The sequence below is a fragment of the Stegastes partitus genome, unplaced genomic scaffold (genome assembly GCF_000690725.1).
Source record: "Stegastes partitus isolate 25-593 unplaced genomic scaffold, Stegastes_partitus-1.0.2 Scaffold11, whole genome shotgun sequence".
Taxonomy (NCBI): Eukaryota; Metazoa; Chordata; class Actinopteri; family Pomacentridae; genus Stegastes; species Stegastes partitus.
The window spans coordinates 1,217,939-1,232,571 of NW_007577742.1; the positions used below are offsets into that span (position 1 = coordinate 1,217,939).

At 41.4% G+C, this 14,633-nt stretch overlaps 1 protein-coding gene across 2 annotated transcripts; it reads right to left on the minus strand.

Moving 5' to 3' along the window:
• Positions 1-730: 730 nt before the first annotated feature.
• On the minus strand, positions 731-14,378 carry dkk2 (dickkopf WNT signaling pathway inhibitor 2). 2 transcript variants are annotated; one of them, XM_008287275.1, is made up of 4 exons: positions 13,804-14,378; positions 4,880-5,030; positions 4,181-4,312; positions 731-2,875 (listed from the first exon to the last, which is right to left on the minus strand). In XM_008287275.1, exons 1-4 carry the CDS (start codon positions 13,993-13,995, stop codon positions 2,625-2,627), a joined length of 726 nt encoding a protein of 241 aa, XP_008285497.1. In that variant the 5' UTR covers positions 13,996-14,378; the 3' UTR covers positions 731-2,624. The 2 variants fall into 2 exon arrangements, with proteins under 2 accessions (XP_008285497.1, XP_008285489.1); XM_008287267.1 differs by having other exon boundaries at positions 4,880-5,033.
• Between the last annotated feature and the right edge of the window lie 255 nt (positions 14,379-14,633).

Here is a 14,633-nt window from a genome sequence, read left to right on the forward strand (position 1 = left end):
ATGCAGAGCAGATTCAAGTTTTTTCCCAACAAATTTCTGTTTGAGTTTTAACTTGCGCTCTACTCATTGGCCTACAGGAGACTTTGCTTGATTACAAAAAGGGATGTATTTTCATTCAGTACTACAGACGCACCTATTTCAAGCCATCCAAATCATGAGGATGTTCGCTCATGTTGCAGTCTGATCATCCATCACTGATGAAACATGACTGTGAGGACGTTGATGTCTTAAATTAGACAATTTTCTCTGCAATTTGACTCTGATTGTTGCTTATTTGTGATCATAAGACTCACATTCCAGCTTCTGTCAAATTACTGCTAACGGCAGTAACGTGCCAAAAAGTGCACCAACACATTGTAGACTGTTTGCATGTAAACAGTGTAACAGACCCAAACAAGGTGGATTACAAACAGGACTGAAATCTATCTACCACATTTGTTGCGAAAAATGCATTTAGCTGAGTAAAACTGAAAGTAAATATAACTGTTTGTGTGCGAAAAAGCTCCTCAGGGGACTTTTAACATCCTAAACAAGATTTTCAGGCGTATTAATGAAGTTTTTTTACAGTAGCTTCTTGCTTAATAATCTCTGTCCAGTCAACTTCTGTTTGCGTCTTTCTAACATAACATGATGCAAACATTTTCTACGTTGTTTTTGTTCCCTTTTTTTCTTTTTACATTAAAATAATTAACCATAAGAAGCAACACAACAAACAATAACACATCCCGTGTGACCAGTGATACAAAATACATTCTTTTATTCATTCATCATTGTAAATACACAAAACAAATCATTGCAAAGTATTCACACAAACAATATTTAGTGGGATATAAATCTTCACACCATTTACACACCATTTACACAAAGTACTTTGGAAACTAATGTCATCTCTTTTAGGAACTATCTTTTTTTTTTTTTCCGATGCATTCAGTTTGGAATATCAGTCACAGCTATCAAAGCTATCTATGTCTTTTCCCCTCTTATCTATACACACAGATTTTACCATTTTCAATCTATCCAACTGTGCTCGTTTCATCCACCGTTAACTCTTCTCACCTAGATCATTTTGCTGCAATGTTTAGGATTCATATGTTATTATATGTACATGATATACATTGATTCTTAAATACATTTTCATTGCTTCCAGTCTATTTACAATATAAGAGCTTATTGATATTTTAAATGGTTACAAAATATACGCACTTGATGCTGTTAAAAAAAAAATGTATTAAAGCAAAAGGAGGCAAATGTGATATTGTATTGACTTTGTTTGTAATGAGTGGTTGTTAAAGGCCTGACACTTCACGTCCAGTACGACATAAAGCTCTGCAATATTTCATGAGAAGAAAGTATGCAGGCATATTTGAAAAACAGAGAAATAAACAGGGCTGCGTGCCATCAAAGAAAACGTTGATTCGAACTGCAATTCTCCCTGAAAACACCAGGCTTATGGAGCATTTTTGTAACCTTAATCAATCTTCTCACATCCCCATTCATATTGGCTTCGTAAACGGAAAAAAATTGCAATTCCATCATATCCTTGAATCCCGTTCATGTGATTGGAAAAGCAGAACCAGTCTGGTTCGCGCTCTGGTATCGGAAGAACCGCTAAGCCTGCAGCAGAGGACTACCTCGGTGCAAACTGTTTTAACCCACACAGTTGTATCACAATCGATTACAGCTGTATGTGACAGATCAAACAAAGTTTCCACAGTGAACACAGTGCTTTATCTCTCTTCTTGTGGCTAAAAATAGGGCAAGGAGTTAATTCCCCAGATGAAACTCATCAATCCAATGTAAGTGTTTGTTCATTCTTTGGTTTAGGAGTATTTGGCGTCGCATATGAGTAAATAAACAGTGTGTGCAATCAGTTCTTCATTTAATATGATGTGTATGCGCATTGTTACTGGTTGTAAATGTTTTGCATAGCAATAGCAGAATTCTTCAAGACTTTACATAAGCAACATGGAGTGAGACATTGTGAGAAAAATTGATGGCATAAAATGGAAAAAAGATCCAGAAATTAAACACAGCACATTACACGTCAGATCTTTTAAACTAATTGACTTCAGAGATCGTTAAGGAATGTACTATTTGGTAAAAATATGGCTTGTCTGTAAATAGTCTATCTGTCGTAATGTTATAAGCTGTAGCTTGATGAAAGACTGCTACGTGTGTTGCCTCCATCTAGAAAAAGTCCACACCTATCACAGCATCTGCTGGCTAACTTTGTGGCTCCCTGAATGTTGTAATAATGTGTAAAAAGGTTTGTTGGGTTTGTGAACAAACACAGCACAAGCTCATTGATCTCTCAAAGTCGTGAGGTGTGTGTGTGTGTGTGTGTGTGTGTGTGTGTGTGTGCGCTTGTGTGGTACGTGAATGTGTGTGAGAGGATGCGTGTTTTTTATGTGGGTGCAGGGATCGACCACTCACAGCAAACACATTAAAGCATTCCCATTTGCTCTCCGCTTGCCGAATAGCGAGCTTGAACCCACACAGTCTGTTCTGTCTCTTGTTAGTCTCTGTCTTTTACTCCTTTCAATACAGCCACAACCCATCCTTTAAAAAACTTTCCCTGGCAGATGGAGACAGAGGCCTCTACGCCGACAGCAGCTGCCTCAGCTTCAGATCTTCTGGCACATGTGGAGCCTGGACTTGGACGAGGAGGTGGCGTCTTTCCACACCTTGCAGGAGAGGCCTTTGGCACAGTCACAGCGCTGGAAGATTTCCAAGCCGTGAGAGCCTTTCTTCCTCTGCTTGGTGCACACCTCTCCCTGCCGCAGCACCGGTTTGCAAATTTTGGTCCAGAAGTGGCGGGCGCAGCAGTAGCCCTCTGAGCAGTCAGATGAGCGAAGGCAAGGGTCACCCTCATGCCCTAACAGAGGAAGACAAGATCACTGGTAAACCACGGGAACTGGCATACGAGCACTCGGAAAAACAGAAACAAATGCTTCATCAGAGACATAAAAGACCTGCATGAAATTGTAAACCATCCAGAATCTTGGAGTTTGTTGTGAGGCGCTTAAATAAAGAAAGCAAAGGAAATGTGCAATGATTGTTCATTAGGGCGGTTATGTTTTCCATACGGATACGTTTATGTAACCCTTTCTTCACGTTTCGGGTTCCGTTTGCCTTATAAAGCATGTGAGAGACGAAAAGAAACATGAAGCTTTCACCAGAAATCAGGCAAACAATTTGATTATTCTGTATATTAACCATATCATCCAATCTGTTCTTCTGTTAGTCTGATATTCTTGGCGCACTCTCATGAGCAGCGTATATAATTACTATAATTTAGACACGCAGGTTTTTCTGTGAAACTCCTTTATGTGTATATTACCTCTTGCCAAAGGTTGCATTATCATCCAAACCAGTCATCCTGTGTCCCTGGCAAAAGCACACTTTGCTGACTAGTTATTTCAATATGAACTTCTAACCATCAGTGTGATGAAGTGTGAAGCCTGAATGTTTGTTCATTGTTTTAACATCACTGATTTTCTGGAAGGACTTCTCTAAAGCAGCGACTTGCAGAAGGCCATTAGAATGTAATAGCTTTTAAAGAAAGGCAGCGAGTCAAGTGCAAATAAAAGGAAATGGCCTCATTTATAGCAACTTTAAGTCGTGCCGTTATTTTCGCATTGATGCAGTCTGCTGTCTTCAGGGTGCATTTAGAGTCGAGTAATTTAAGTGTCTCATTAAACTTATTACTTTATGGATGGGGGCCCTTACATAATCTTAAATCAGCTGACACGAACGCGAAGCACGGGGGGGGGCTCAGTTGAGTTATTAGCTATAATCATCCCAAACCTGCATTCTGCGGTTTTCACTTGCGTATCGTACAGTGTGTGCTGTCAATGAAACTGTATGGCTTTATGTAGGTGCAGAAACAGCACACGCATTGTGGTTTCTACCAGCCTCCCCATGCTGTGCTTTGGGCACACAGGCGCTGACACATGAGCAGACAGGCAATTATCAACTTAGTACGTGGACTGGTGTTACCCGTGAATTCTTAAGAAACATGCAAGCAGTGAACAACAGAAGGATTCAGCTATCCAGACCAGGTTCAGTGAGGACAACAGCGAAATATATGAGAGGAAAGATACTAGCGATGATGTTTAGAGATGGCAGGGTTTCCACTGAACATATTTCAAACTTAACATCAAATGCAGTCAAATCTTACCTTTAAGAGAATGCTTTGCATGTGCTTTCCCACCCTTCCTCCAACTGTGGTCTTTGTTGGAGAGCTTGTTGTGTTCGTCTAACGCTGAGATGTGCGGTGACAGGACGCTCTCGGAGATTGGGACACAAATATCTGCAGATGAAAAGAAGGGAAAGTTATTAAGGTAATGGAAATCCTAAATCTGCTTCGTTTTTTTTTACAAAACTACAGAACAGATTACTGAACCAACAACTGAGTGCCAACATGGCAAACTGAAAGATCACATCGATATCTTAATAGTGAGGACAGGCGACTTCCTGAATGTGTTGATCAGCTATGTCAGTTGAAGCTAATTTCAGCACAGCCTCTGCACACACACATCAATGGCCTTCACACTGCTTTTTGCAGAAACAACATGCCAACACGTGACCATTGATTCCCTGCCTCTGGGGCTTAATTTAATACAGTTCAGCAATAGCCTAGGATTCTGTCTGAAAGCATGTGTTTAGCATTATTTAAATGTATTGGCTCTATCACTAAGACTCTGGGCTAGATGCTGTGGTACTGTTTGTTCAATGACCTAGAAAAAGTCACTTTTTCCAGACTATTTGCATAAGACAAGAAATCAAGTTTCTCAATCGCGCCCCGCAGTCAGGATATAATTGAAACTGAAATTGCATGTGTGTGTGTGTGTGTGTGTGTGTGTGTATGCGTACGTACAGTTGCTGCAGCGGTTCCCAGGGCAGCACATGGCATCTCGATGGCAGCGCTTCTTCCTCCTGCGGCAGGTGAGGCAGCGAGACGGAGCCTGCTGAGGGCTGTGGCAGTAGCTGCCCACGCTGCACTCCTTATCATTGCTGCATGGATACACCTGCTGGAGAATAAAAAGATGCATTTACTCAGTCTGTGAAAACATATTTAGCTGTATAATGAAGGAACATATACTACATGTGAACAAAGCTGTGGATAAAGTGCATTTCAGTGATGTCAGACTTTAAAATCAGCAGAATAGACTGCTTTTCTTGAATCTACAATCCATAAACTTCACAACTGGTGCCTGACAGTTTGTATCTGTGAGGTGAGGAGATTTTTAATGGACTGCACATAGCTCTAGTTAGTCAGTAAGAAGCACTGAGGCACAATACTGATGCCAGTGTGGCTGTAGTTGCATCACCCATCAACTCATATTATGTCAAACAACAAAGTGCTGTCAAGTTTTGTTTAAAATTTGTGGCTGAGACATGGAAGAGCTTTTTTTTTTTTTTTTCAAATGCTTGACTTTCCCTTTTGTGAATAAATAAACAGCAAATGTTGCCTTTGATATCTGACTTGGATATATTTGCCTCAGTGGCATAAAACAATACAAAACACGTGCACATGTAGCTGTACTGTAGTGAAGTGATTCCCTTAATTTCATCTGTAGGGCCATTCTTTTCTGATTCAGAATGGCACACATCAGGCCACTTACTGGAAAGATGTCATCTGGTGGACACACCCTGCCCTCAGCCACATTGATCCTGTCAAACTGTTCAAAATCTAAACTCATAAAACTGTTTTATTGGGCAATGAAACATCTTGAAATGCTAAACTGGTCTCCTCCCATTTTTTTTAATTTAACTGGGTATGTATTTTATTGTGGTGATTTTCTACCTCCCACATATCATCATCCACTAAATGTCAATCTAATTGTCACAGCGCTGCGTTGCAGAGCGCATTACTGGTTACCTGGTCCACCACAACATTGCAATATGCTGCATTTACAGTATCTCTTCCATTACATACACCACAGTCCGTCAGCAAAATTGGAACTGCAATCACTTAGCGAGATGAATGAAGTCCATGCAATGTTCAGGTCAGAGGTCTTTGAAAACCAGATCACCCAATCCAGCTCCAGCAGGGTTGTGGTGGATCCACTACTTCTAATCTGCACCAGGTCTTAAATCATGAGGCAAAATTGCTCAGTTAAACTGTTGCAGTTTTGTTTGGACCAAATACAGGACCCAAGACGGATTCAACTTGAATTGGTTGTGTTGCTTTGAGAGCATTGTGCTTTATCAAGAAGGTCGTAAATCACAGTAAGTCTCATGCTAGCTAATTCATCAGTATTTCTGAGCATTTGATGTGGATCAGTGCCGACGAAACAAAAAGCTGCTGTTTCAAGAGAAATGTTAGACTTGTGTGATGTTAAGGAGAACCAGGCTACGGAAACTTTGAACAATCCAGTTATTTTGTTGTTAAAATCATTTAGTTGGTTATTCCAGTTTAAGAATTGGCAACATTTCTGTTGCACTTATTGTTCTCGACCAGAATCACTGTTGTCCCAAGTATCATTGTTTCTGAGAGAAATGTTGCCCCTAAAATTGCTTTGATGTTTGATGTCTTGGACGCAAAGACTGAATGCCTTTTGCCTTCATTGTATTAAATGGGTGGCAGACGTATTAGCAGCGGAGATCTGAAACCTCAGCAAATTAACCCAAGACTATCTGCACAGCCAGACACCACGGGGGGTAAGTGGGGGGAAATATGCTGTTTGTTTGCTTTGGGTGAAATAACTACAGGCTGTGGTCCCTCTGAGCCCAATTTTAGTGGACAACATGTTGTAGGGATTAAGTTGTCTGTCACTGGCATGGTCAGGGCTGAACAATAGAGCTATTACAGTTTCCAAACCAAGAAAAACCACTTCAGTTTCTTTTAATTCTCCCAAAGTGTTCAGAGGCATAATGAGACATAACTGAGGGGTAATTTCAGTAGCCAATCAGACTCCTTTATTGTTAATTAGGCATTGTTTTTGCTTTAGTATTTCTTGTTTTTATACTGAAAGCAGCTGAGTGCAGAAGGAATCTTTAGGACTTTCCCATAAATGCGCTAAAATGACCACACAAAGAAAAACCACCACCTTCGAAAACATAACCTACATTGTCCGGAGCAGTGAGAAGTACAATTAAAACCAAGCTTGCTTTTTCCATAACAAGTGTGTATACTAACTGGAGGTTTTACTGGAACCACTGTCTTGATTTAATTCCTTACACATGCAAGTCCCATTGTCATTAGACTTTAGAGAGTTCGGCATAAATTGCATCACAAATCAAATGAAATTTGCAGATGAACCAAATAATGTCACGAATTTGCACTGAATTCGTCAAAGGAGAGGGATGTTTTGAACAGCTGGACGAGACACAGGAAAGTTCAGGTTACTTACTCTTCGCCGAACATCATTCGGTTTGACTTAAGCTTAACAAACGGGTTAAGCTGTCAGACATTTGCACAACGCAACACCTATTCATGCGTGCAGATTGATAAAAATGAGTATGATACGGAACTAACGGTGTAAATTATGCTCGTTGTGGACTGACATTAGAACAACATGTTTGGTTGGCACACCACCACCAGCACCACATCCACATTCAGCTGGCACTGCAATGACAGATCTGATTTACTGTGGCTTACCACTGACAAACATGGAACAGTCAACATGTGAGCGAACATGAAAGAGGTTTAAATCAGAGTAAAATCATTATAGCCACAATAAAAAACAAACTGCTTTTGGGGTATAAAGGTCAGTAGATGAGGGTCTGCCATGCCCAAAAAGAGCGGGCGTCCTTCCAAACACGAATGTAGACCACATGTTTAAATCAACTATCAACAATATCAATATTTCAGCACATTAGAAGTTGTTACTCATGTGCTTGAGCTTCAGAAAATGAACAAGATTACACTTATTGGAAGGCTGCCATAGTGACTCTCTCAGACTAGAAACACATGGAGGCAATGATACAGCCATAGAAAAATGAGTAGGAATATTAAACTGAATGCTCATCCATCATTATGACAGATTCCCATAATGCAAATGCTTAACATGTTGATGAAAGCAACAAAGCCTCGATGTTTTATGGATTCTGAAAATTTCTTAATTACTGCAAGGTTAGGAACCATTGTCAGAATATTCAAAGCTCTAATTTTAGCATTATGACTTAAAGCGGATGGAAACAGCCATAGAGCTCATTTATAATGGCAAAAAAAAAATCTTCTAAGCAGCACTTCTAAAGCTCATTGTGTAGATATAAAGCTAACAGTTGATCGTTTTGGAGGAATTTACATGACAGTAATTTGCAAAGTAAGTCCAGCTCTTTTTGCAGCATTTCCGGCTGTTGTTTGTCAATACTTGATACCACGATACTATGATTGTCATTTTATATGTCTGCTTTTGTAGGACTTATTAAATGTGATACGAGCGAATTGATTTCATAGATTAGCTGTTCTCTGCTGCTTTCAGTCTTTATAGTACGCAAAATGAATCACCCTCTGGCTTTAACTCCAACTTAACACATAAACAATAGGTTGATACTGATCCCAATGCAAAAAAAAGTATGTTTCCCAAGATGATAAACTCTCCCTTTAACACTGAGTTCACCTAATAAGTTCTGAGAGTTTTATGAAGCTACTGTTTTTGAGGTCATGAATGAACTTTCATGCTCAGCTGGGGTTTTCTGTTTCTATGTAAACTGTTCATTCAGACAAACGCGCCCATTGCTGTGGACTGTTGGTGCAATTACAGCCGAGAAATGAATGTGCTGGAAATCTGGCCGGAAGAGAAGTTCAAGAAATTGCAGCAGGAGTTTTTTCCCAGTCAAGAAAAATGTGCTGCTATCTAAATACGAAGACGAAAGGGCCCAGTAGTACTTGATGCTACCTGCTCTGATGCCTATTTGTCTTTCTGACCAGCAGGTTTGGATCAATTACAGCGCTTTGCACATATGCAGGAAAGACTGAAGCTGGGGAAGGACGACGCTCACCTCTTCCATCACAGCTCGAACTGCGAGACAGCCCTTTGAAACTCAACGATACAAGGCCAACCCCCAAATCACAGCTGATAATCTCGCCTTATCTTGTCATATTTTAAAACGCCTCGCTTGCGGCTTCTGATGGACAGGGCTTCATTTGGATGCATCTTATTCATCTCATATCTTTCTTGGGTTGCTCCCTTATTTTTCCCTAGACAGCCTTCGCACATAAAAGCACAGCCTTGGATCCTGCACAGGAAGTGGCTTAAGAACTGTGTACTCTGCAGCCTCTCTTGGTATGCTGGTGAGACGATAAAGGAAGAGACAGACGGAGAGACATAAGGGAAGCCCCCGGCCCTGTCTCGTGTTGCTCTCGTGCTGGTAAAGCACTGTGGCTTTGAAGACGAACCTTAAATGTGCGGGAGCAACAATCTACAAGGGATTTACTGCAGGATATACAGGGCTTTGAACCCTCTTCCCCCAGTCTGCGCATCCCTTATTTACCACTGCACAGTCATTCCAAAGCGCTGATATAATTCCATGGGAGTGCCCTGTGATGCATAAAAATAACACTAAGTATATCTCTTCTATGTAGTGTGAGTCTGAGGGGACAGCATGAAGAAACAAAAAAACACCAAAAAAAACAACAGAATAAAGCAACTTCAACAAACTCCACATGCTTAAGTGACAAAACCTACCAGTAACTGTGGTGGGAGCAAAGGTGATAGAGATGAAGTTGGGGTGGCTGGATGGGTCAACAGAACAAAAGCTGTTTTGAGATATGTTCATTTGCTTTCTTAGATTTTTTTTTTTTTTTGGAACGATTTTTCATTAAACATTAAAAATTAAAATTTTTATGATTATAACTCTGAACATAAAGTTTTTCCTACCTTTACAAAAAAAAAGCAATGCAAAAATGGAATTAATTGACTTCTTTTTTGATATTGTTAAGACAACGCCTCTATGAATCAAGGAGAAATGATGTATTTCGTTGTTTAAGTTGAATCACTTGCGAACCTTATTACTCAGTGGATCTCCTAACGTGGGCCATCAGTGCAAACACTAATAAAATACTAATAAAACTAAAAACAGACCTGCTGTCCTCTGCATATGGCAAATATCATCTTTACGAACCATGACAGTGCTGAAGGCTGTCTTCTTTTATGAACTATGCTATCTATAACTCTCTCACCTTAATCGTTTTCATAAAGTCCTTCACAGTTTGTAAAAGCAGTTTTTATGCACTATTCTTCCACAGATTTTGTCTCTGAGGGGAAAAAAATGCAATAAAGCTTAAGCAACTCTTCCCACACATCCAAAAAACTTTTTTTTTGGTTCTCTTTTGTGATTGCACATGACCTTCAGAGCTCAAGCTCGTAACCTGAAGCTGTGAATGGTGTTAATGAGTGGCAGGGGCCTTAAAGAGTCAAATAAACGATGTCACTGAATAAACAAACTTCATATGGCCTGAAAGCACAGACAGCCGGTATCAGATAACATAGGGATGACTGCGCACAACTCACTCATACAAACCATGTCTTCAAACAAAGCTTGGCGTCTTTCATCACTCAAAACACATGTGTTTATAGCGATGTCCCTTTGAGCACTAGAATACAGAGTCTCCAAAAACTAGACCTTCCTTGAGCTAAGTATACATTCTGAGTTAATCTTATTCATCGGACACGACGAAAGGCACACAGTCACTGTACACAGACTGCCGGTGGGGGGGGGTCTGCGGAAAAGCTCTTGCTGGTAATCTAGAAGATGTGTTGCTCTAAAAGGTGTAATCCTGAGAGGTGCACGGGTCTCCTCCCTCATTAACAGGTCCAATTACAGCAAAGGTGGTCTGCACATGACGAACCTGGCACTTCCAGTTCAGGGGCCCTCACAGCACCCAAGGGACCCACAGACTGGAAAAAAGCCACAGGACGAGAAGACTGAAGCACAAACCGAGCCGAGCACTAACAAGCAGTCACACCTCTTGCCTGTCTTTGCTCGCTCTTTCTCAGCTCATTAGGATCACTGAACAGTCATTTTAGGTTGAGAGGGGAGTCTGAGAAAGAGAAAGGCTCTGCTTTTATAGACAGAGCCCTCAGAGATCGCTTGTTAAAGTAATCTCTGTGTTGAATTAAATAAAGCAACTAGTTAAGGCTGACTGACCGGCGGCTGAGGTTTTACAGACACGTACTGCATGAATGCCGCCACACTGTTGGTTCCCTTGTGGGTTCAGAGGTTACAGTGGTGAGCACTGCCTGCCCATGCTATCCATTTCTGTTGGGTTCCTTCCAAAGAGGCAACAGTGCCACCCACGAGTGCCGGCTGTCAAGGTCTTGGAGGTTTTGGTTTTGTCGGTTTCACTCCAGTGAAAAGGGTTGAGACAACAGGAAAACACTCAGCAGTTTGGGCCATCAGAACACAGAGGAATAGCCAAAACCTGCCCTGGTTTTTATGTGTCATCAATGTCACCCTTATCGCCAAACTGTGTCAGCAGCTATAGGAAATAAAAGCACATTAAGTTGTCAAAGGGCTTCATATAACCCAAGGTTTTGACCGACATTTCTAATCACATAGATATTACACCCTCGTTTCCTGCTTGTCTTCCCAGGGTGGCTGGACTGTCTCCCGCAGTAATTTGCTGCATTTAAATGAAAGCCAAAGAGGGCAATTTTTGAGGAGATTCCTTGTAATTTTTGGAACATTCTATAACTGTGAGAGAGTTTCTAGACCCTGAAACAGCTGCCTCACACCATCTAAAAATGTTAGCTATTCCGGTATTCGACTGCCGACTGAGAAGAGAAGAGTGTGAGTTTTAAATAATGGCCGTGGCGGTAAATTATTGAGATTCTCGCTGAGATATCTGGCAAGCTCACAATCACACACATCCTGAACCCACTCTCCAGAGGTGTGATAATCTGCCAACTATTTCTCACCAATTGTAGCAATCTCAGCAACATGACAAGTTGACCATAAATCTGTTGGTAGGATATCAGCCCCAAGGTTTCCCATAATGTGGATGCCAGAGGAGAAATTTGAGCTGATGCGTGCCCATTTTCCAAACATTTCCCCCGCCTTCATCAGCAATACGTGAGTTCACAGTTGCAAATGAAGATGAAAATATTTCGGGATTCCTGCTGGGAACCACTTTGGAAAGAAAACGCTTCAGTGTTTTGTGCTATGCAGCCTATTTCAAGACATATCATGAAATTTGATAGATAGTTATTGAGTTATTGCAGACTGATCAGTGTTGCTGTGACGGCTCTTCAGCTAAATCTATAGCACACTTTGCCATTACAGCCTTTTGGAGAGATCAGACTTGTTATCTTTGATTTATTATGCCCAAAGGTAGCCACTGTAAGATGAGATGCAGAAACTCAGTGCAGTTTGCTCACCATCATCAAGCCACAAGGCTGAGGCTGAACTCCGTCTGTTACTTTACAGCTCTGGTAAACCTCCTGGCAGCCAGAACACACACACACACATACACACACACACACACATATACATATATATATATATATACCCCAATCTTAATGTGGACACAACACACCATGACATTTTACTTTTGTAGCAGAATGGTGGTCTCTGCGCACACACATATTGTTTCCCCTCGGTCCACTCTTCCAAACCACTCCAGATTATTGCAATGGCAGAGATGTAAGCAGGCGTTCAGATTGAGGTCTGGCAGGGTAGCTTGAGGTTGGATCTCCACACTCCGCAGAGGAGAGAATGTGGCTTTTCCATAATTCTTCTGTGCGAGCTGGACGTCTCTCAGCGCTGTGCTCTTCACAGATATACAACGGTATATCTACAGCAAGTGAATTTACAGGCAGCTGAACAAGCCAAATGCAAACACGGTGGGTGAGAACATCGGGCGAAAACTCTGCCTAAAGTGAGGACAAGAGTAATTAGCTGTCTCAGTGAGCTGATGGACAGAGTCTGTCTCCTGCGGGGGGATGTGATGGAGATGTGGCACTGCCATCTGCTGCTCAGAGAGATGCTGTGAGGCATCAGCAGCAGCCCTGAGCAACATCATCAGACTCTAGTTGAACTAAAATCAAGGTGATTCTTTAATGTAAATCAACATGTTATGTGAGACGGGTGCCTGGATTGTCTCAGTTTTTGTTTGGCTGCTATGTTTTGCTTCTTTCACACGTTGATATCTGTTTTCTGTTTCAGATCTGTTTCATAGCAGACAATAACTTAAGTCCACTTTTGAGAAATGATTTGGTGGATGTTTTGTTGTCTTTTTCTCCCCCTGGCTAAGCAACAACTGTAATTCCTCACTTGATAAAACTCACTTATAATGTTCACAGCTTTTTGATCCCACGTTTGCTGTCAAACTGCCGCAATGTGGCACTTTGTTGAAACAGCAGGAATTGATAAGTCTTTGAGTAGGTATTAAGTGGTTGGTAAGGGTATCCCTCAGAGGCCCCACAGAATCTCATAATCCCAGCAAGCGTCTGGACCACTTTAATGACACTAAGACCCAGACAGAAAATTACCCCAAGTGTTAACTTTTTCTCACATTTCTGCTGGCATTAATGATTTACTGTGGAAGTGCGCTGCACCCGGCTGTGGCGTCAGGTTTGAAAGGCAATTAGGGTTTATGAGGGGTCCGGTCCTCGCAATTTCCAATAACGATTCGCACATGAGAGCTTTTCAAGGCACATATTACTAATCTACCATTTTACTTTTACATATGAAAATGCTCCTTAATACTGTTCTCTCGACTTTCATTGAATTGAAGAAAAAGGAAACTTTTGGAACCGTTGTCATTGCTCCAATGACACTAATCCTCGTGCGTAAAAGTGTGCCAGACGTCTCAATTTATGTTTTCTCAGACAGTTAAATCGTCAAAATTACCTGCACAAGGATGTTGTGTTTCTTGGTGACAGCAGCAGAGCGGTTGGTAGCCGGTGTCGGCGTCTCTTCCAGCAGAGCAGGCTTGATGGAGTTCGCCTTCGGGCGCGCCTCTGATACCTGTGATGTCCCTGTCCTCAGTGTAGCGACGAGAAACATCACAGCACAACATCTATTCCAAGTAGAGACGAGCATCCTCGGGGGAAAAAAGGAATACTAATATGTCAAAAAAAAAAAAGAGAGAAAAGAAAGAAAAATCTTAACTTTGTGTCGTAGAAAAAAATAAAAATTAAGAAAAAAAGTTTCTCAATGAGAAGTGTGCGCCCTGGCAGTGTCCATGCGTAACGCTTGCCAGAATACAATACAGAGAGTGGCGGTGATGATGCCAAGATTTTGGTTCCTGAAAATCAGATATTCAGAAGAATGACTGCCATCGACACAGTGATCTGGAAAAAAAAAAAGAAAAAAAAAAGACAGAAAGCCCAGTATGGAGGGGAGTCAGTGGAGATCTGTTAAAATGCTGATGCTCTGAGGGTCAGAAAGAAAGTTGACAAGAGGTTTTCCACTGTGTCTCTGTCTGGCTGTGAGTGAGCACTTAGTCCTGCAGCCGGCTGTTTTATGATCTCGGATACTTTCTTTTTATAGGATTCTAATGAGTTTGCTTCCTCCGCCCCTATTCACAACTGACAAAGAATGAAACTGATCTGTGTGCGGCACTGCTGCTTTCGCATTGTCGTCTGGACACCGGCACCAGGAGCCCCGTTGGGAAAAAGCTATAAAATTATACACTGTGTATTTTAACTGAGCGCTTGACCCTTTTTACTGCGAGGTGG